Consider the following 20,626-nt stretch of genomic DNA (forward strand, 5'->3'; position numbering starts at 1 on the left):
TCATTTTGTGGTACTAATGGCGATGATTGTGCCAATAAAGTGGCTACGCTTACAGAAACCTTTGATCCCGTGGATTTCGTCATCTGAACATCACAGTCTTCTAACATGAATTCAGTATCAAAAAGGGAAATTGGTGCACTGTCCCTTTAAATACTTAAGGGGGAGTTACCGTGTGGGACGGAACAGTCGTGGAGTGTGTACGTGGGGCAGTTTGTCTGTGCAGATCCCATCACTGAAAACGCGGAACACACGGGCGAAATTGGGGGAAAATGACGAAAATAATTACTGTTAAAACCAAGGCTTACACCGACCAGAAGCCTGGAACCAGCGGTCTGAGGAAAAGGGTGACTGTATTTCAGAACAGCCAGCACTATGCTGAAAATTTCATCCAGAGCATTATATCAACCATCGACCCCTCCGAGAGACAGGAAGGTACACTCGTAGTCGGAGGAGATGGAAGGTTTTTCATGAAAGACGCTATTCAGTTGATCATCCAAATTGCCGCTGCAAACGGGGTGAGTAGTGTATTTGTTTATTTTCGTAAGTACTTTCTTTTGAGTCCCACGGAACGTGTACTATACTATCCAGTAGCAGTGACGTGCAAGGTTTTTTTTTTTTCCAAAGGTCCTTAACATTAGCTTCATACCATTTTACCCGATTATGACATTTAGGTGTAGGTCTGTGACACTCAATGTAACTCTTAAATCAGCTTTTCGCTATGTCTCGATTCGTTGTAGATGCCAATAAGAAGCTTAATATACAGGAAAGCAGATTCTTAACATAGCAATTCCTAACAAACCAGATTCCTAACACGCATCTGATTCGGATGTAGCCTAGAGATGTCAAATAGAACAGAATTATTGGAGTACTCCAGGGTTGCAGATTTCAGAAAGACCGGCAGCAGTATGTATCTGTGAAATGTTTCTAAAGGTGCGAGAGAGATGTGAGTGTTCGTGCGTCCAAATTTGACAGGTATTGAGTTCCTAGACATTGGTTCTTGCCAAATGACCTGTGTGATCTTTAAGTGAAGTTGAGCGAAGGTTCCAAAACCTTTGGCATTTCCTTAACCGCTGACGATACGAACAAGCTATAATAACTTGCTGTTTTTAAAACAATGTTTCACCCCAAATAGTTTCCAGTTTACCGTATGTGTTTTGCCTTGTGATTTTTTTCACATGCAACAGAATGCACTGTCTAACTTTAGAAAATCACATGGAAAGATACATTCCAACGCAGACACAGGACCACGTGTAAACGTTTCTTAGGACTGGTAGTATAGCGATTGAGTAAGAAATGTGTAGATTGTTGCTGGAGCTGACCCGGGATCACCATCAATCCTTTACACAAGATGGGTGGAGTTGAAATTTGGGCTGGTCGAACGGATCCGGGATCAGCTGATTGGGTGAGCCTATGCGGAGCTATGACTGGGCCCTGTTGCCTCGGTGACAGCAGAGAAGGGGGCGTAACTGTGTGCTGGCTCACTGCAACGCACGTCTCGAATGAAGGTCAAAGACGCGCATCGAGGCAGGGAAGCTGACACACAGAAGGAAATTGCTTTAAAAGGAACGGAAGAGTAGACAGACATATCGTGTAATATGGATACCGATGAATTTTGCTTATTTGCAAGGAGTACTTTACCGCAAAAACACGAGAACATCGTGCATTCTTGACCTTCATTGTTATTATTTCTGGAGAGTGATTCGCCATGTTTTCTCCTCTTATCCTATATTACAAAGCCTACTTCTCTTGTCATCCTGAAAACAATGAACTCTGACTTTTTCTCCATGCTATTTTGATGTTCATTCCAGCTTGTGGGTAGGAGGGTCAAGTACGAATATGCCAGGGCTCAGATGCTGTTTACAAGTACAAACCAGAATAAATAGATCAAACCAGTCTGGGTTACATTTTGTACATTTAATATATACATTTGCATAATTTTATCAGAGTGCAACAAAGGCGTATGTAACTAGTATGCCATGGGATGCAGAAGCATTGCAATATGATACAGAAATAAAAATCACCCATTTAAACGTGAATGGTTTTCTCTTCTTTCCAAACGTCTGTCAGACTGGGATTTTTGGGTTGTCAGTGGTACTCACCTGTGACTACCTGTTCAGTAACTTCTGTCTGAACACCTTATGAATAATAGCAATACTTGGCAATCCACTACCTTGCCTACAGGGTTAACATTGTACATGCTTTCACAGGCAAATACATGTCTTTATAAAACGTGTCCACCGAGCATTGTTGGTCTGTTTTAATGATTACATCATTGAAAGGATATTCACTACAAAACATTTATGAACTTAGCATCTGAATCAATGAAATATTTATAATCACTTTGATCAATTTTGTTTTCAGTTATAAATCATATTTGTGACAGGACATACTTTTGCAGATGATTATGAGTAAATGCAATCGAGGTAAGGCTACTGAATATTCATTAGCAGAATGCGCCGATACAGAACGCTTGCGACACTGGCTGGGAAATTTGTGGAGATTCCTGTAGTAGCCACCAGGTGGCGATGTGACATAATGCGTTACATTACATCCAAACGTGTCTTGTAAATAAATCATGGATATCAGGCAATTAGTATCCTAATAAAGTTCATTTAATAAAGACTTGCTTTTTTTGTGATGATGTTGATCCAAAGGTCTCAAAGCACACAGATGACAGCGGCACTGTCATTCTACAACACAAGTAAAAAACATCCAAAAAACACATCCAAAAACAGCTGTGTGTTAACACTCTATACCTATTGGGTATAGAATAATTATAATAATAGAATAATAAGAATAATTATAATGTAGTATCAATAAATTGGGTATTTTCAATAGCTGTGTGGATTTAATTTAGGAAACCGTGATACTGTATGCCATGAAGAAAAGATAAAATATTATCATTAGCATCATAGTCTTTGTTGAAGCGTAATCTTGTATGCCAAATAGAACTGTGTGGGCAGGAGTGTGTGTGAGAGGGGTGCTTCGTCACATCACTCAGTGGTGGTAACACTTCAGCTCACTTTTCAGTGTGACATGGTATTTGTGGAAGACAAATGGCGGTTATGCATAAGTTACTGTTCCAGACATGTAGCATTTTAGTTGTATGACCAGGTTTAATATGTTTCCCCCAAAAAGTCATTAGTTCAGGCATGCTCTTGAAGTTGTTTTTTTTTTGTTTTGTTTTTTTTAAAATCGTGTTCTCTGTAGTGTAGGTGAATATGTAGACCGGGAATTTCTTACTAGACCAAAATAAAGTGCAGTACTTCCAGCGTTTTCATATTATAACATTTCTTGTGTAAACACAATAAAATTGTGATTTAAAGGACAGGGCTGAGCAGCAGGCTACTTTTAGAAGCCCTATTAACCACATGCTTGGAAATATCCCAAGTTGTGCAGTCCCTTAGACGTGGACCCATGGAGCTAACTCACCATCTCGGTGATGCCAGGACTATATCCATACACGCCTGTGGTTCTCTCCCCTCTGTTTGTGAGAGCACTGGTGCAGTGGGTGGGCAATCCCGACTTGGTCACCGGTGACCATTTTCTCCTCGGTCCTGGTTTGCGGGCTGTGGCTTTGCCCCACAATTCCCCGGCATGCCTCAGTTGGCATTTCGGCTGCCCCATAAATCAGCCCTTTTCAACAGCCTGGCAGGCAGCAAGGGGGGCGAAGCTAACCCCAGAAGGAGCCCCCGTCACACAAACTCCAGTACAGGGCACCAAAAGCACCCGAGCTCCTTTTCCTCCTTTGTCGTGGGCGAACATTGTTTTAGAGGAGCACAGGACCTCCTGTTTTCTGCTTGACGTAGTTCAGCCGATGGCTCTGACAGTGATCCCCCTGGACAAGTGCAAGGAAGCGTCTTCAGTTACAGGCACTGCCTTCGCGAGAGGTCCAGGGAGTTATTTTTGGGCACTAAACTACTTCACATGAACCCTGAATACCAAATCAGCCATTAGCGTTCCTGTATTCAGCCTCCTTCGTCCAGGGATTCTGAGAAACCTTTCCTTTTTTCATGGTTTTCACACAACAATGGATGATAGTCCTCTGCAGCTTTTGACTCTGCCAACCGTTCCCTATCCTGACCAGAAGCCAGGAACGAGTGGACTCAGGAAGAAAGTGCATGTGTTTGAGACCAAGCAGGACTACCTGCAGAACTTCGTCCAGAGTATATTCACCTCCATTGATCTCAGAGACCGTCAGGGGTCCACTCTGGTCGTGGGAGGAGATGGCCGCTATTTCAATAAAGCCGCTATAGAAGTTATTGTGCAAATGGCAGCTGCAAATGGGGTCAGTATCACCTGTGTGACTGCTCACATATGAGGGCATGCTGGCTTTCACTAATTCATTATCTGAAGTAGATTTAGCAGCCTCACAAATGCATCCAAGTTAGTTTCTCTGTATGGTTCCACAGAAAAGTTGAAAAAGTAGAAAAATGTGTTACTGCATTTATTTTTGGGAAGAAAATCATAAGGATTCCTGTAATGTTAAGATTCAGGTTTACATTAACTGCAAGAACAAGAAAGGCTCATTTTACACAATTAGTCTACCCGGTCCTGTTCTCACTGCAGAGACTAACATAAGCACCCTCAATGATTTGATCTGAAATAAGAGTTGCATTGCTTCTCTGAGCCTGGGGTGTATTTTTAGGGGATTAAATGGAGGTGTAGTACATGATGACACTGGCATTAAAATGACCTAATATGGTTCTCAATTAATGAAATGCTTATCAGGATTGCGGATCTAGCAAGGCAACCACCATGGCTGAGTTCAGCCAATTCTTGTTGTCTCTCCTAGAATGGAGTTTTTTGAGGGAATATAGTTTCCAGTGCACTGTTTAGGATGATGGAAAGGTGGAAACGAGTTTGTTAAAAGCGTTTCTCTTCAGCATTTGCCTGGAAACTGAAGGGGCGTGTGAAACAACAGCAGTGGCTGTGAATGCCAAATGCATTGCATAGCAAGGAAGTGGCATTATTGCTGTCCAAGACAGAGATCCTGATCACTCTTGGGAAGGCCTGACACACTTAGCAGCAGAGATATGTCTGGCGTCCTCCCTTCCCCGCCCAGCTGGGATTTAGGTCCTGGATAATGTAGCTCGTCCTGCAGCTGTCCGCCAACGCCCTCAGCTTCATATCCATTCAACCACTGGAGCTGGGGCCAAACAGGTGGTGGTCTCCGCTGACGGTGCCTTTTCATGTCTTATCTAGGCTTTATATCCCATTTGAGCAGGATGAGGAGTCAGTGACACATCATGACCTAGGGCCTGCTCAGATTTTAGGGAGGGATAATTAACAGTTTTGTGTCTAATGCGTGGACGTTTTATGTAGCATATATTGCAAAGCACCGTTATTTGTAATATCAGACGTGCATTTTCATATGTTAGAAACAATGTTGTCTCCTGCCTTTATTTTGGCGGATAAAGGATGGTTGCTTACATTCCGCGGTGTTCGAGCTGACCCCCTTCCCTGTGTTTCTCTGCAGATCGGCCGCCTGGTGATTGGTCAGAATGGGATCATGTCCACCCCTGCCGTGTCCTGTGTGATCAGGAAGATCAAAGCCATCGGGGGCATCATCCTCACCGCCAGCCACAACCCGGGTGGACCCAGTGGAGACTTTGGAATCAAGTTCAACATTTCCAGCGGAGGTCAGCTAAGGGAACGGCAGCAGCCATTTTTTCACCTCTTTTCCACCTGAGAATGAAAGACAAGCTTCCGATCTTTTTCTTATGCAGATTCATCAATTATGTCTGTTTCCCGATTAAAGTTTTACCATTAAACTGCCTAAAAGCCCCACTTTAACACACACCTGTGTTCACACTATGCATTGCAGTTTGCGCATTAAATACAATTGTCAGCTCAGCTCCATAAGGTCTCTAATGTCACTGCTGTGACCATGGAAATGTCACAGTGAGTCATTTGCTGTTGACATGGTGATCTGATTGGTTAAGCTTGGCAGCAGGTTGAAATATTTGACATCTGGGGAATTAAAGCATGTGACATTTTGATTGAGCCCTCTAACGGGAAGGCGAGCTGAGATCTGTGTTAGCTGTGTCTGTTTTATTGTTTGCTGCACTTTTCAATGTTCTTTGCCATTTTGTTCAGGTATAAAAATATTCCTGACAGTTTTTATGGCCTGTTTGAATGAATTAAGTCAAACAAGCCCCATTTTTGAAATGTCTCTGTGTGCTAGCGGTAAGCATAACAATAATGCAGCACTCTAGACTGGAACATTGTATACGGAGGCTGGCGCACAGCTGGAATTCCCTACAACACTTTATCAATGCAACGGCCAGGTCTAAATTTAAACTGGACCGTATGTGAAGGATGGCAGCCATCCACAGGCCTACACAGGCCCAGCTCTTTGGATCCTTGCTGCTGCAGATTGCAGGGTAGAGCTCTTACCCACCAGCTCATAGACTTTGCATCGATGTGATGCTGTGACTCGGTCTGCCCGGTGACGGTTGATATGGGAGGTTCCTCTCTGTCCCTGTGATCTGCCGCAGGTCCGGCCCCCGAAGCCATCACAGACAAAATCTTCCAGATCAGCAAAAGTATCGAAGAGTACGCCATCTGCCCTGACCTCAAAGTGGACCTGTCCACCATCGGCAAGCAGACCTTTGACCTGGAGAACAAATTCAAGCCTTTCACAGGTAACGCAGCGGGTGGGGGACGCAGCAGTCAGTTGGGCAGACAACGTGCAGAGTGCACTGATTTGATGTGGACCCTTGCTGCGTATTATCAAAGGCTGTGTTGCATAGAGGTAAGATGCAGGGCTTGAAATCAAAAGGTTGCCAGTTAGATTCCCTGCTGCGGAACTGCTGCTGTACTATTGGGCAAGGTACTTAACCCACGATTTCCTCAGTAAATATCCAGCTGTATAAAAGGATATCATGTAAAACTTGTAACATATGTAAATTGTTCTGCAAAAGACAATAATAATGTAAAAAAATGTTATACTCTGTCTGTCCTCCACAGTGGAGATTGTGGATTCTGTGGAATCGTATGCCAACATGCTGAGGAACATCTTCGACTTTGCTGCCCTGAAAGAGCTGCTGTCTGGTCCCAACCACATAAAGGTCCGCTTAGACGCCATGCATGGAGGTAAGGACAGGACTTCCATTCCCATTTGGTTGCCAGTGAAGGAGAAGCTCACGCTCATTGGCATCACGGCGATTTACTCATACAGGGCTCCTCAGCCTTTAAGAATCTGTCTGTCTCTGCATGCTACATTTCTGTAGCATCAGCACAAACCATTGCAGTGCTCCACAGCCCATTTTCACAGCCCCCCTCTCAATCTCACAGTACAGCCAGTGTTTTGAGGCGCCTGGAATCTTACACACTTGATGGAGGGAAAAGCCAAGACTGTATTTACATGCCTGTAAATATTTCCATGGCTGCCTCTCAGAAGCAGCTGTGGGGTGAATGTGTGTTTAATAGGAGTGAAGGGAGAGCAGAGAAGGTCCTCTGCAGATATCTACTGTAGCTTCAGACCCATTACATTACATGCATTTAGCAGACACTCTTATCCAGAGCAACTTCCAGCATAATAAAACATAAGTGTATCCATTCAATTTAAATGAGCAACAGTGTCAGACCAGGCTAACAACACTGCCAGACCAGTGAGTGTGAGCATAACACTATTCGAGCCTGACCACAAGTTAACTTGTGCAATCTGACCATAGCCAAGTATACTATAATACAGCAGTCCCTGGAACACAGAATCCAAAATACATCACAATACTACACGTAAAATAAGTATTGAATACTAGAGGTATCAAGTGTTTGGGGGCGGGAATTGAAGTGTTGCCTGCAGTAATGTGTGTATGATCAGGCATCAACATTTTCACGTCAAGCTTTTGGCGTGGCTAACAGGAGCTCCTTGAGACCACAATGTGATATGAAATGGGATCCGTAAGATTAAAATGCAGGGGCATTTTAACTAGGCTCTTCCTCCTCAATTGGCACGTAGTTGGCACATATCACACAACTTCACACAAGTTCACACACATCCACATCCACACAATGAAAGCGTGATAGAACAACGTGTGAGTTCAGAATCTGAATTTGACCTCTGAACTCTGACCTCGGGGCGTAATAGATCTCGTCCTCTGTGTCTGGGGCTGCCACCCCTGACCGTTCACCTCTGTGCTTTCCCACAGTGGTGGGGCCCTATGTGAAGAAGATCCTGTGTGAGGAGCTGGGCTCTCCCGCCAACTCCGCCGTGAACTGCGTTCCCAAGGAGGACTTCGGGGGCCACCACCCCGACCCCAACCTGACCTACGCTGCTGACCTGGTGGAGACCATGAAGGGTGGCGAGTACGATTTCGGAGCTGCCTTTGATGGTGACGGCGTAGGTGTCCCACGGCTTTCCAGTTACTCTTCTCAAAAGATCATCTAAAATGTGTGCAGAAGGGAGGGCCATATGCAGTATTTCTGCATAATTCATGCTTATTGAAAATATGATTAGTTAATGAATTGATTTTTTTATAAATTTACTTTGTCAGTTTGTATGGTTATACCCGTTGTTTTAAGGTTTACGATAGTACTGTTTGTGGTGCTGATCTGTTGACTGAACTATGACGTGGTGATTATCAGTGATTGAAGCAGACCACTGTAAATCACACAGTGATTGTCAGTAACAGAAGGAAACCGCTCTGTTTGACATGGTGATTGTCAGTGATTGAGACAGACCTCCATTATTGACATGTTGACTATCAACGTTTGATACAGCCGTCTGTGACCGCCATGATGACTCTGAGTGACAGACGCGTTTTGTTTCCCGTGTCTCTCCTGTCAGGATCGTAACATGGTCCTGGGAAAGCACGGTTTCTTCGTCAACCCCTCGGACTCCGTCGCTGTCATTGCAGCCAACATCTTCAGCATCCCGTACTTCCAGCAGACGGGGGTCAAAGGCTTCGCCCGCAGCATGCCCACAAGTGGAGCCCTGGACAGGTAAGACAACATTGCACCTTCCCAGAAGTCCAATGGTTGGGCCCTCCCCTCCCCTGCTTTAGAAATGAATAGCTAAAACACCTTTCTGTCCCATCACTACACTCCGGAGAGTAACGGCCCGTGCAGCATAGATTATCTTTACATTGTGGTGGTACACGGTAACGTTTTTCCCCACACATTTCTGGAAATATAGCCAGATACAGCTTTGCAAAAGACAAGATCTAAAGACAGAAAATAGTAACTCCAGGATCAAGTAGGTAGCTAAACAAGTACAGGACCACCCTGGACAAGTCAGTTTAACATGTGTGTATCTTTCAATATTTCCTTGCTGCTTCAGTAAACAGACTAAACTGCAAATTCAGGATGGAAGCAACCAAACAATGTGGAGCAGAGATGAAATTAGTAGCTTGTGTGAGTCCTGCGTAAAGCCAGTAGGGTAGCAGGTATCCGAGCAGTTTCAGTGGTAACGTCACTCCCTGAGACTTGATTAGCTAGCCTTGTTTCCGTTAGAGCTAGCGGCAAATTGCCTTTAGCTCAACTGGTAACGATGCTGGCCGTAACACTTTAGGTGCGTAGCAAGAACGTCGGTTTGAAACCCGCTTACAGGCTGACCCACTTAACATCCTTTCAAAGACACAGCGCAGTCTACTACACACTAATTACATTGGTGCCATGACCCAGATCACTGGCTAAAGCTCAGCTTGCCCGCCAGAGGTTGCTGCAGTGTAAGAGGAAGTCAAAAGGGGGTGAGTGTAGCAGAGCTGAAATTAGTGTAGCTTGTGTGGGTCCTGTGTAAAGCCAGTAGGGTAGCAGGTAGCAGAGCAGTTTCAGTGGTAACGTCACTCCCTGAGACTTGATTAGCTAGCGTTGTTTCTGATAGAAAGAGGGGGAAAAAGTCCTTTACCTCAACTAATGTCACTGGCCGTAAGGGTTTAGCTGAGTAGCGAGAGCATCGGTTTGAAATTTGCTAGCTGACCCACTTCATACCTGTTACAAAGGCAAAAACTGCTTAGTCACAAACATCATTAGTTGTCTGGTCCTGTGTGATCCTGTCTAGTTCCCATGTAAATACAACGTATAGACTAGGCCTGTGTCAGTTTCAGTGCAGCTGACAACCCAGATGATGCGTGTCAAACAGGTAGTAGAAAACTGTAAAAACTGCCCAGTGGAGGATGGTTAAAGGAGGAACACAACTTTATCACCACCATATACTTTAGAAACCAATTTAGCAGTAATGGGCTGTGTGTTCCTTTTATGGTTTTGTTGGTGACGACAGTAGAAGTAGAAGAGGACATAGTGTTTTCAAACTCATCTGCTCCCTGTCATTAAAGTCTTTTATAAAGACATGGAACAACGTGGAGACTTGGAACCATTGCTGTTTGTCTGGTGGTGGTTTCAGAATGGGGCTGTTGTCATCTTCATCTTCTCTAATTCTTATTTAATTTCAGATTTGTTGGTAATATATCAAGCACACAGAGCACTAGGCAAAAGCCCTAGACACATTCAGGAATTCATACGAGGATACGTATATATTGCATGTGTAAGAAAATCACTATAGAATTGAGCTGTTACATACAGCAAGAGGGCGGAATGAAAAGGCTCTTGTTGCTCAGTTTTTGAGGTGTGGCATTTGAAGCGTAATCAACAAGTACAGGGAAACATCTGTAACTGACAAACCCAGGACTGGAAGATCCAAAAAGCTGTCGAAGGATGAGCAATACTGTAAGATCATATCCTTAAGGAATAGAAGGAAAACAAGCCTTGGATCTACAACAGAGCTGTCAGAAGGCTCGAATGTCATTTTCCATCTATTGGCAGTGCAGAGGTCACTCTTGAAATCAGGACTTGACGAGTCTATTGCAGTAAGAAAACCTCTTTTACGAAAGAGGAGCAAAACTACAGGCTAAAATGTGCACAGGTGCATCAGAGTGTAAAATGCAAAAGGTCTAATACTTGCACACCGTAAGATATATTAACTCAGAAATCATAAAAAGATATCTCCATACTGTATATCATACGTTGCACACAGAGTACGTACAGTATGTTTGTTCTCAAAAACGTGTGTAAATAGAATTACAATCTTCATTGCAAACGTGTCAGTTTTATGGTTTGTTTGTTTCTCACAGTGTGGCCAAAGCCACCAAGATCCAGCTGTACGAGACACCAACAGGGTGGAAGTTTTTCGGGAACTTGATGGATGCAGGCAAGCTGTCCCTGTGTGGAGAGGAGAGCTTCGGAACTGGTAAGGGAGTCTGGAGCACAGGAACCCTGAAAGAACATCTTAACAGCCCTCCTGATGCAAGCCACACAAGCACTGTGTGTTGTCATTAGAAATGGCATGGTGGTCCAGTAACACAGCATTAACACTGTAAACAGTGTGCTCTCTCATGACCAGAATATGTGAGCACTTTTAAAATCCCAGGGATTGACCATGTGTTTCAGTGTTTAAAGACTAACCCTTAGAGCAGAAATGTAGCCGATAGACAACTTTGATAGAGGCCAGTGTTGCTGAGATAGGACATCAGGCTTGTGTAGAAAGACACATTTTAAAGGCAAATTGTGTTGCCTGCAGGTTGCAGTCAGGAAAAGCAGCTGACGAGTGAATGCTGTCCTCACCTGCTATCCTCCCATATGTCTGTTAGGTTCCGACCACATCCGCGAGAAAGATGGGCTGTGGGCAGTCCTGGCCTGGTTGTCAATCCTTGCAACAAGGAAGCAGAGTGTGGAGGAGATCATGAAAGACCACTGGCAGAAATATGGCAGGAACTTCTTCACTAGGTGAGTGCCTGGCTCTAGGCACTAGGTGAATGTGTAGCTCTCTTCCACCCTCTTGTGGTCAAATTGAAAACTGCAAAGAAGTTGATTAATTTAGGGTGAAAGGAATGCCATTGGACAGAAACACTAATGCTGCAGTGGGCTTTTGTGAACATGCAACTGCCTGAAACAGTGTAACAGGGAACATTCAAGGCAATGCCCGTGATCAGACTTTTCATTGTGACGGGCCTCTGTATGTCTTAACAGGTACGACTATGAGGAGGTGGACTCTGATGCCGCCAACAAGATGATCAAGGATCTGGAGACACTGATGTTTGATAAGGCCTTCATTGGGCAGAAGTTCACAGTCGGAGACAAGACCTACCAGGTGGAGAAAGCTGACAACTTTGAGTACAGTGACCCAGTGGATGGGAGCATCTCTAGGAACCAGGTAAGAGCTGAGAAACTGTGTTGTTACACCACATTTTGCAGAGCAGAGCAGTTATGGTGATCTCATCACAGCTCTCCCCTTTAGTGAATTGCCAATTCCTGAGTTATAGGATGTGCATCAACCAAAGACCGAGTATGCCTCTGAAATCTTGGGTGTCATGGTTTTCATATGCAGTTTTCAATTTTCCCCAGAATTTCATTTTTTATACCCCTTTCTCTTTTTTCCAGGGACTGAGAATCATTTTCTCAGATGGGTCTCGCATCATTTTCCGTCTCAGTGGGACAGGCAGCGCTGGGGCAACTGTCAGGCTCTACATAGACAGCTACGAGAAGGACCCCCAGAAAATATACCAGGACCCACAGGTGAAGGCTGAGTTGCGGCTACACTGTGATTCCCTCTGTCAGGGATGTGAGATAGACATTGTGGGTGATCTGCTGTGCACTCTGTGGGTAAAATATTTTGTGGGCTCAGTGTGGGCCAAGATTCATTAAATTGTCTAAGAAGATCACCCTCAATGGAGCCGCAAGGGTGCAAGGCTCAGAAATGGGGCCTTTGTTTAGAGCATTCAGTCCAGCAGCTTTTCAGTACTTAGTGAATGTTTGGCCTTGAGCGGTCTCTAGATGGATTTTAAAGCCAGGCTATTTTAACAAAATATGCTCCATGGAAAATAATTCTGTGACTACTACAGAGTTTAGACTTTGATGAGTCCTGTAATTCAGGTCAGTTAGAGAGGAAAGCTGATGTTTTGTTTGTGTTGTGCCTCATTCAGGTCATGTTGGCTCCTCTGGTGACGATTGCTCTGAAGGTGTCCCAGCTTCACGAGAAGACAGGCCGTTCCGGCCCCACTGTGATCACATGATCGCCCCGCCCTACCTCCAGCGCTGGGCCACGTCCTCAAAACGCCCCAATCACAGTCTCACCAGATCCCTTTTTTCACTGGTGTTGTCATTTCCCCCAAAGTCCCCGCACCATTGTACATAAAATCCAGCAAGAGAAAATAAAGCAAACATACAACATCAATTAAACATTACTGTTCAAACACACAAGCAGCAACGGCTATGTCTGTTTGTTTGTGGTGGCTTTGCATGTCGCAGGAGTTTGAGTAAATGCTAAGCAGTATGCTGACTTTACAGTGTCTGGTCAGTACCGCATTTCCCTGAGTGAAAACACAGCCCAGCTTAAGAGAGTGCGATCAATCACTGATCCGAGAATGCTCGGCTCAGCCAGCAGCCTCAGGAATGAGGGTGAGGATGTGGTTATGGTGGCGAGAGCATAAACAGCCTCAAGACCTGCATAATTAAGCAGCTTCTTTCTCTGTTTTTCTCTCTGGAACGCCACGTCCAGGAGGAGAAGAGTTAACCCATGCAGCCGCCACACCAGTCTGGGCCCTGATCCTCCCTGCAGAGTCTCAGTGACAGCTCTTTGTCAGGCACATCCGAGGGAGACGTGAAGTGAAGGGGGGAAAAACTATTAGGATCAACATTTGGAGCACGACCACTATGACAGGATATTCCATGCTAGCCTATCTTCTTACAACCCACAAGCAAATTTCTTCATGAAGTAATCACTAACAATGTTGCCAACATCCCTGGCCAAAGAAATTCCTGGAGTAGTATTTTAGATTTTAGCTTAAAGAGAATGGGTGCTGTGAACCTATAAACCTGAATGTATATTCAGGCTCTGAACCTGAACTGCAAAAGGGGAGGTGAAGGCCGGGTTGGTCTGGTTTGGGTGTCTTAGAGAGATGCTGTATGTTAGTTATCCAGCCTCCATAGCAATCTGAAGGGTGACGGATAGGCTTTGGATGCTTGACTGGCCACGCCAACAGATCACCCTTCTCCCTCCCTTCACCTGATGGGAAGGGGATCTAGCGTTACGAGCTGGGGATGAAAAGACTCAGACAAGAATGTAAAAATAAGAAAAGAAACCTCTCCAGATCACATTTTATTTTCCCCTACGCTGGACTGACATCCCTGACTTAATATCCCTTCCCCTGGACCTGAATTGCCTCCAATTTACTTAATAGGGGGGAGAGGCTGGAAAGTCAGGTATGCCAAAGTATAGAGCGCTCTTTTTCTCTCTGCGTTTAAAATAATTACCTTGGCACACTGACGCTCTCCCTCCACCAATATCTGTCATACCTGCTGATGGCTCCAGAGGAATGAAACGCCACTTGCGGAGCATCTTCTCTGCTGCAGAAGGGGTTAAGCCTGGTTGCCCTTCAGAGGAACAGGTCTTGGCAGCAGGTTCCGCTTTGCATAGGGGAGAACAATAGGGCGGTGCCGTTTCCCTCTCCCTGACCGAGGGGCCGGGATTCATGTTGCTTTCGCAAGTCATGATGGCACGACACATAATGCGCTCCACTGTTTAACCTCTAATGGTTTGCAGGTTTTGTTTTGATTGGCTGTCATTACGTCAGGTAATCGTAGCAACGCTTACATTTAGCTCTGCTGGTCCTGAGCTATTAGATTCTTAAATTATTTTTTGATGGCTGGCAAGGTGTCTGTAATCTTACAGCGGCATGGAGACAGCACCTAGCAAGAGCGGTCCAAATGTCAAGTTCATTTTTTTAAGCTTCAAATAAGACGTGAAGAAACAAATAAGATATTGAAACAGAAATACAAATGATGTAAATATGAGTAAAGTAAATAACTGGAAAAAAAGCACAGCGTATAATGAGTGACAAGTGAAACAATCTCTACATCTGGCATAAATCAGCTAACCTGCTTTAGACAAGCATATACTGTTTCATAATAACTAACAAAACGTTTTAATGACAGTTGATATAATGTAAAAGATGTTTCCATTAATGCTTCATAATGTAGAGAACAAAACTGGATATTTAGTTATCTAGTACTTGAAATGTTCCCCTTTTCAAGGAGGGATTAAAATATCCTAAGGTCTACAACTGTAACATGTACATTCCCATTCCAAGTATGTAATGCAAGTGAACCAGATAAGGTTGAAAGATCGTAAAGATAACAGATGACAAAGAAAGTGTTGGGCTTTCTGGTGTCGGGAAGTGCTGTTTTCATTTCATGTGAAGGTGGAAAAAATGTAGTTAACCAGATGAACTACAGGAGGGGATTAAATAAAAAATGCGACCCACCCATCAGACACAAATTACAAAGCGAGTGTGGAGATTTTCGGTTCCCTTGGGAGATAAACCAGGAACGCTTGTAGAACTATACAGTTACTCATTAGCGGGCGATTTGGCTAACATTTTTGATTTAGCCTGTGCCAAGTCTCGATCCTCTCCATTTTACATAAACATCATGGGAGAAGCACAGCCCTTGAAAAGGAGGTAGAAAAGATTTGGACGCTCAGCACAATAACAGACTGAGAGGATATTTCAGCATGTAGAAGAAATCCCATTCCACCTACTCCTAACTTTGTCCTCTGCTGGAATCTGGCACACGGCTTGAATTAATCTCTGAGCAAACAAGGAGATACAGTCCAGTTTCATTTATTCATTCATTTGTGATTGGCATGTGACATGTCATTCGATCTGAGTCCCCACCGCTGAGATTAGAGTCTTTTATGCACACTTGTGATCAGAAAATCAGAAATCACAAATCTAGCATAAAATATCAAATAAAACAGACTGTACTGGTTTCAGTGAGACTGTCTGCTATGGTTAGTATCGTTCTCACACTATGTCCTCATCAGGTGTGTGAGACTACGGAGACTCACCAGTCAGATGCCGTACAGAGGATCTCTGTTTGCATTCAGGCCTTGGCGCCTGACAGCCAAAACGCCCAGCGTGCCTTCGTCTAAGACAAGGCCTCTCTCTCTCCACCTCCTGTACCAAAACACGCATTTCCTGCATATGGCTGTAATTGAAAATAATGAGAGACAGAATCAATAGGAAGCTTGCTATCCAGCCCCTCATCCCCCAAAGCAAACCAGGCGCTCTGTGTACCTTGGATGGCCCAGAGGTACAGAGAGGACCCAGTGGGATCTGCACTTCAGTGTTGTGTTAGTTGCACTTCGCTGTCAGGGACGGACATTTTCTCCTCACAAAATGAATCTTTAGAATCTTGTGGCAGCCCAGCTACCATTGAAGCACCAAAGATGCTGTCCTGTAGCAGGAATTCATGCAACCAAAACAATAAACCTCATGATATATAATAACAGCGACGAGTGCATATTTGTTCCTGGTTGTCACTAGTTACTGGAATAGTTGTAGACTTGAATAATATGTAAAGATTCAACTTCCTTTTAAGTGGAAATGTGGTGATGTTACACAAGAAGAAATATTTCCATATGTATGTTGCAGTGGGGATGGTGTTAAACCAGGACCCCCACTCTGGGTGCTGTGCTGAATCGGTACAGTAGCCAGTGTGTTTGATGTCCTAAGCAGGGCCCTCAAGCCATAATGTGGCATTAGCATCACAAAGTGGCTCCCAAAGATCCAAGGCACAAGGGCTCCGCTGTGAGAAGAGCGAGCCCGCTTGTGTTTGAAGAGGAATGGGAATTATGACAATGTGACCCGGTGGTCCTGAATCCGTTGCTCGAGACGAAAGGTTGCATTTGTGTGTGCAGACCCCAGTTCTGAAGTACACCCCCCCCATCTCCGATTCCGCCTCTCCATTGCTGGCACCGTGTTCAGGAGACGCTCAAGAGACCGTCGTTTAACAAGCCTTTTGTCCACCCGCCCTCAAAGCAAATCTGCGCTGCTTTGGCGGTCTGGTCCAGGCTTTTTTAGCAGTACCCATGCAGCGTCTGACCTGCTCGCCGACATTTATGTAGCTACGGATGACTTGACGCCTCATCTAAACAGCTGCACTTTCTCACGACCGGCGAGATGTAAACAGTTATGGTTGAACGGGCCAGGTCCTGCCTCAGCCTCCCGCCTCGACCCTTCTGTAGACTCCATGTAACAATGTCATGGGTTGGATTTCTGCTGTTTGTGTGTAGACACAAGATTTGGGAGGGACATAAACAAATACTCTTTAACCTGAAAGGAGAATGCCAGTGAAGGGGAAGAATGCCTTTATTTGCTCCATAGTTGCCCACCTTGTGAGTAATTCCAAAAAAAATAAGCCAAGCCAGGGTTTCGGTTTATTTACTGCACAATGCATGGCAAATGATCCCAGAAGTGTGTTTATTTTCTAAAATGCTATATTTGTGTTACTCCAGTATATCTTCTGCATCTAAGGTTTACATTGAATTCCTGGGTTTCCAGAGAATGGGTACCACATTGCAAGGTCCTAAACTCAACAGCTGTGCGCTCGTTTTGCTCAGGGAAATGATGCTGATCTCCACTCCTTTATTTGGTTGAGGGATCGAGGGGATATGGGATGCCTGAGAAAACCTGTCTGTCGTCCGCAAGCTCTGTGGCCACGACACTAATTTGACTTAATCAAGGAATATCACTGCAAATGGGCTAATCCAAGCAAAACAAACATGGCACCACAGTCCCGCTGTCTCTCATTTCCCCCGGCCCTATTTGGCAACAAACATTACAATTTTCTTAATGACCTTTGCACCACTAAAGGCTGGCTGATCTGGCTCCATACTCACAGGATCAGGTGTGTTAACCTGTCAGTCAAAAAAAACAACACGCATCATCAGCGGCCAACAGATCACATAACACCACTGAGGGACCACACAACGTCTCACAAGCCCTGCCCTTTTTCTCATGGAGGGATCAGGTGAACCACCCATTTTCTCTTTTGCCTGTAGATACACTGAGGTGCTGACTATCACTGTCTGATTCAACCAGGGCCGTACAAGAAGTCTTTGTCCTTTGTCCCCTTCTGTTTATGAATATGGTGAAGTGGGAAATGAGGTTGTAAGTTTGCCTCCAAGGATCTTGTGTTACATCAGTGAAGTCATTCTGGCAATCCAAACCAGGGCACAAATGGAAAACATTGCAGCATTCATTGGCAGAAAAATCTGCCATAATTCCAATCTCACGTGAACTGAATAGGCAATGTAATGCTGCGTTTTTAATTAAGAGTATAAGGCCAGATTCTTGTCATTGACACCAGAGGACTAAAGCAGGTATTTGGTTGGACGCAGCAAACATTTATGAATTAGTCTTTTTAAGGTCACAAAACAAACACCTCTGTCAAAATCAGATTCCACTGAACAAGAGGCCCATTACTTTCATCTTGTTTGTGCATGTTGCCATATGAAGTACTCTTACGGTTTTTTCCTCACCCATCTGTGCTAACTCAGTTTAGTTTCAGGAGTACATTATTCAGCCTCTCTATAATCACACATATGCTGTTTTTTTCATTGGTTACTAGCTGTTGCTGGTCCTGAAATTTTAAATTTATTACAAGTTTCAAAATCACATACATGTTAATTGTTAATTGTGAGTGATAACTATTGTAACCGAACTGATGACTTTATTTGAGAAAACAGCCCTTGGAAAAACTTCATAGATTCTACCATACCCCATGTCATTTTGAGTAAAATGGTATTCGTGACTGAGACAGCATTACAGGTCATAAAAGACAGAAAAACTAGAAAGAACCCAGGAGATGTTTTTCAAAGCAAACTGTGTAGTCCTCAATCTACCACTCATTAAAACTAGATGACTTTTGTTGTGCATGGTTGCAATTTTAATAATTTCATTTTACTTTGGGAAAATAAAGTAGATAGACATCAGACGGAAAAATAGCCTTATGTCATAAATACTTCAGCTCCTTAACCCAGTCTCTGGTAATGGCTTCCAAATGTTTAATATTAGATGTAATCACTCCTCAGAAAGGCACGAAACCTTTTTTGAAAGTTAAGTACAGCTTACTGGGATGGTTAAATCCAACGAAAACACCATAAATCAGGGCTTAAACTTAGTGTTATTTTATATTTTTTAACCTCTGTAGCATTTTATTCCTTGCTTTTGTAATCAAACAGCTATGGTAATTGTCTGGGACTATTACAATGTTTTAATTTCCATCATTACATGATTTGAGTGCTGTTACTGTCAGAGGTAATGGCGTGAGAGCTCCTTTTGTCTCAGAAGCCTGTCATTTACAGGATCATTACAGCAATCTTTGGATTTTATCTTGAGCAAAATTGTTTCACCCTTGTATCAAACAGCACTGCTCTAAGCCTCATGAAGCATCTAATCATATCTTCATTTGTCTTTGCCTCAAATGTTTCAAGCCTGCTATCTGCATTTTCTATCTTAGTATGTTCTGTATTTTGTAAAGAATTTTTTGTAATTTTTTTCTTTCACTACATAAGTAAATCTGGTAGTCCATTAGGCTGTTATCCACAAGATGTGAATTGTATACAGGACCCAATGACAATGACAAGCTTCTGTCTGGAAATATACCTCTGGTGATTTTGATCTATGGTTCAAAACGTGACAATAAGTAACATATGCACATCAAGTACATATGTAAGAGCACTTGTCCAGAACAAAATCCATAAATCAACAGTACATTAAATCTCCTTATGTTATTCTACATTCTCAAGTTTCATTGCACTGACAAACAAATTTCCCATATATAAAATATAATTTAATAAAATATGAGCAGCTTAAGGGATATTCAGTTAATGTACATTAAGCAAGCCGGATTCTTCATTTCTTTGTGGGAGGCTGCATGCTGGGTAAACCTCTCAGTGATGCAGGTTTTGAAAGTAACATGTACAATAGATATGAAAGCCATCACTCATTTACTTATTTACTTCATTTACTATACATAATGATCATCACAAGATATTATATATATATATATATGTATGTTTTTAGAGGGACAATCAGATTTTGAATATTCATAAAATGTTTCAAAAATAATTTGATCAAAATTAAAATCTATATACTATTTTACTATTTGTTACTATTTGTTAAAATACACAGGTAAATGCCAAAGTAAAGGAAACACTTAATTAAATGAGCGATACAAAGTATACTACTTAATGTAGGGTGTATGCAGGCAGTTTCGTCAAGAGAAGTCTGTTGAGATCTTCACAGAGCGGGATGCCATGGTTGGGTTGCAGTGCATAAATCTCTCATTACGCCTAAAAATGTGTGTTTGCAAGTGGTACAATGAACACAAACAGTGGTCCATTGAACAGAGGAAAAAGGCATATGGTCAGATGAGTCATCTTTCACATTGTTCTCACCAAGTGTTCTCAACAAGTGTGTGTGTGGCGCACGAAAGAAACCTACAGCCCCGAGTGCTTGTTTCCCACAGTGAACGGTTCTGGTGGTTCTGTTATGATCTGGGGTGCATTCTTGTGGAATGGTTTAGGTCCACTCAACCCCTTAGAGGGCAAGGTAAACTCCAATAAATGCAAAGCCATTCTGAGTGTTCACCTTCATCCTTACGGTGAAGCATTTCTATCCTGATGGGAGTTGTCTCCTCCTGGACGACAATGTCCCCATTTTCAGAGCACAAGTGGACACTGAATGATTTGATGAGCATGAAAATGATGTAAACCATATGCCCTGGCCATCTCAGTCACCAGATGTCAACCCAACTGAACACTTATGGGAAATTCTGGAAC

At 43.5% G+C, this 20,626-nt stretch overlaps 1 protein-coding gene across 2 annotated transcripts; it reads left to right on the forward strand.

Moving 5' to 3' along the window:
- Positions 1-170: 170 nt before the first annotated feature.
- pgm1 (phosphoglucomutase 1) lies at positions 171-13,203 on the forward strand. Of its 2 annotated transcripts, none has more exons than XM_036521333.1 (11): positions 171-515; positions 5,480-5,642; positions 6,501-6,647; positions 6,973-7,098; positions 8,157-8,347; positions 8,795-8,949; positions 11,076-11,191; positions 11,592-11,727; positions 11,971-12,154; positions 12,382-12,516; positions 12,924-13,203. In XM_036521333.1, the coding sequence occupies exons 1-11, from the start codon at positions 270-272 to the stop codon at positions 13,011-13,013; spliced, it is 1,689 nt and encodes a 562-aa protein (XP_036377226.1). In that variant the 5' UTR covers positions 171-269; the 3' UTR covers positions 13,014-13,203. The 2 variants fall into 2 exon arrangements, with proteins under 2 accessions (XP_036377226.1, XP_036377228.1); XM_036521335.1 differs by lacking the exon at positions 171-515 and adding an exon at positions 3,871-4,288.
- Positions 13,204-20,626: the final 7,423 nt, after the last annotated feature.

The sequence above is a fragment of the Megalops cyprinoides genome, chromosome 2 (genome assembly GCF_013368585.1).
Source record: "Megalops cyprinoides isolate fMegCyp1 chromosome 2, fMegCyp1.pri, whole genome shotgun sequence".
NCBI classification, from domain to species: domain Eukaryota; kingdom Metazoa; phylum Chordata; class Actinopteri; order Elopiformes; family Megalopidae; genus Megalops; species Megalops cyprinoides.

Coding starts and splice junctions, on each gene's coding strand:
- pgm1 (XM_036521335.1), top strand. CDS start 4,031: ATGGATGATAGTCCTCTGCAGCTTTTGACTCTGCCAACCGTTCCCTAT. Junction 5,643..6,500: donor GTTCAACATTTCCAGCGGAG/GTCAGCTAAGGG, acceptor GATCTGCCGCAG/GTCCGGCCCCCGAAGCCATC. Junction 7,099..8,156: donor CTTAGACGCCATGCATGGAG/GTAAGGACAGGA, acceptor GCTTTCCCACAG/TGGTGGGGCCCTATGTGAAG.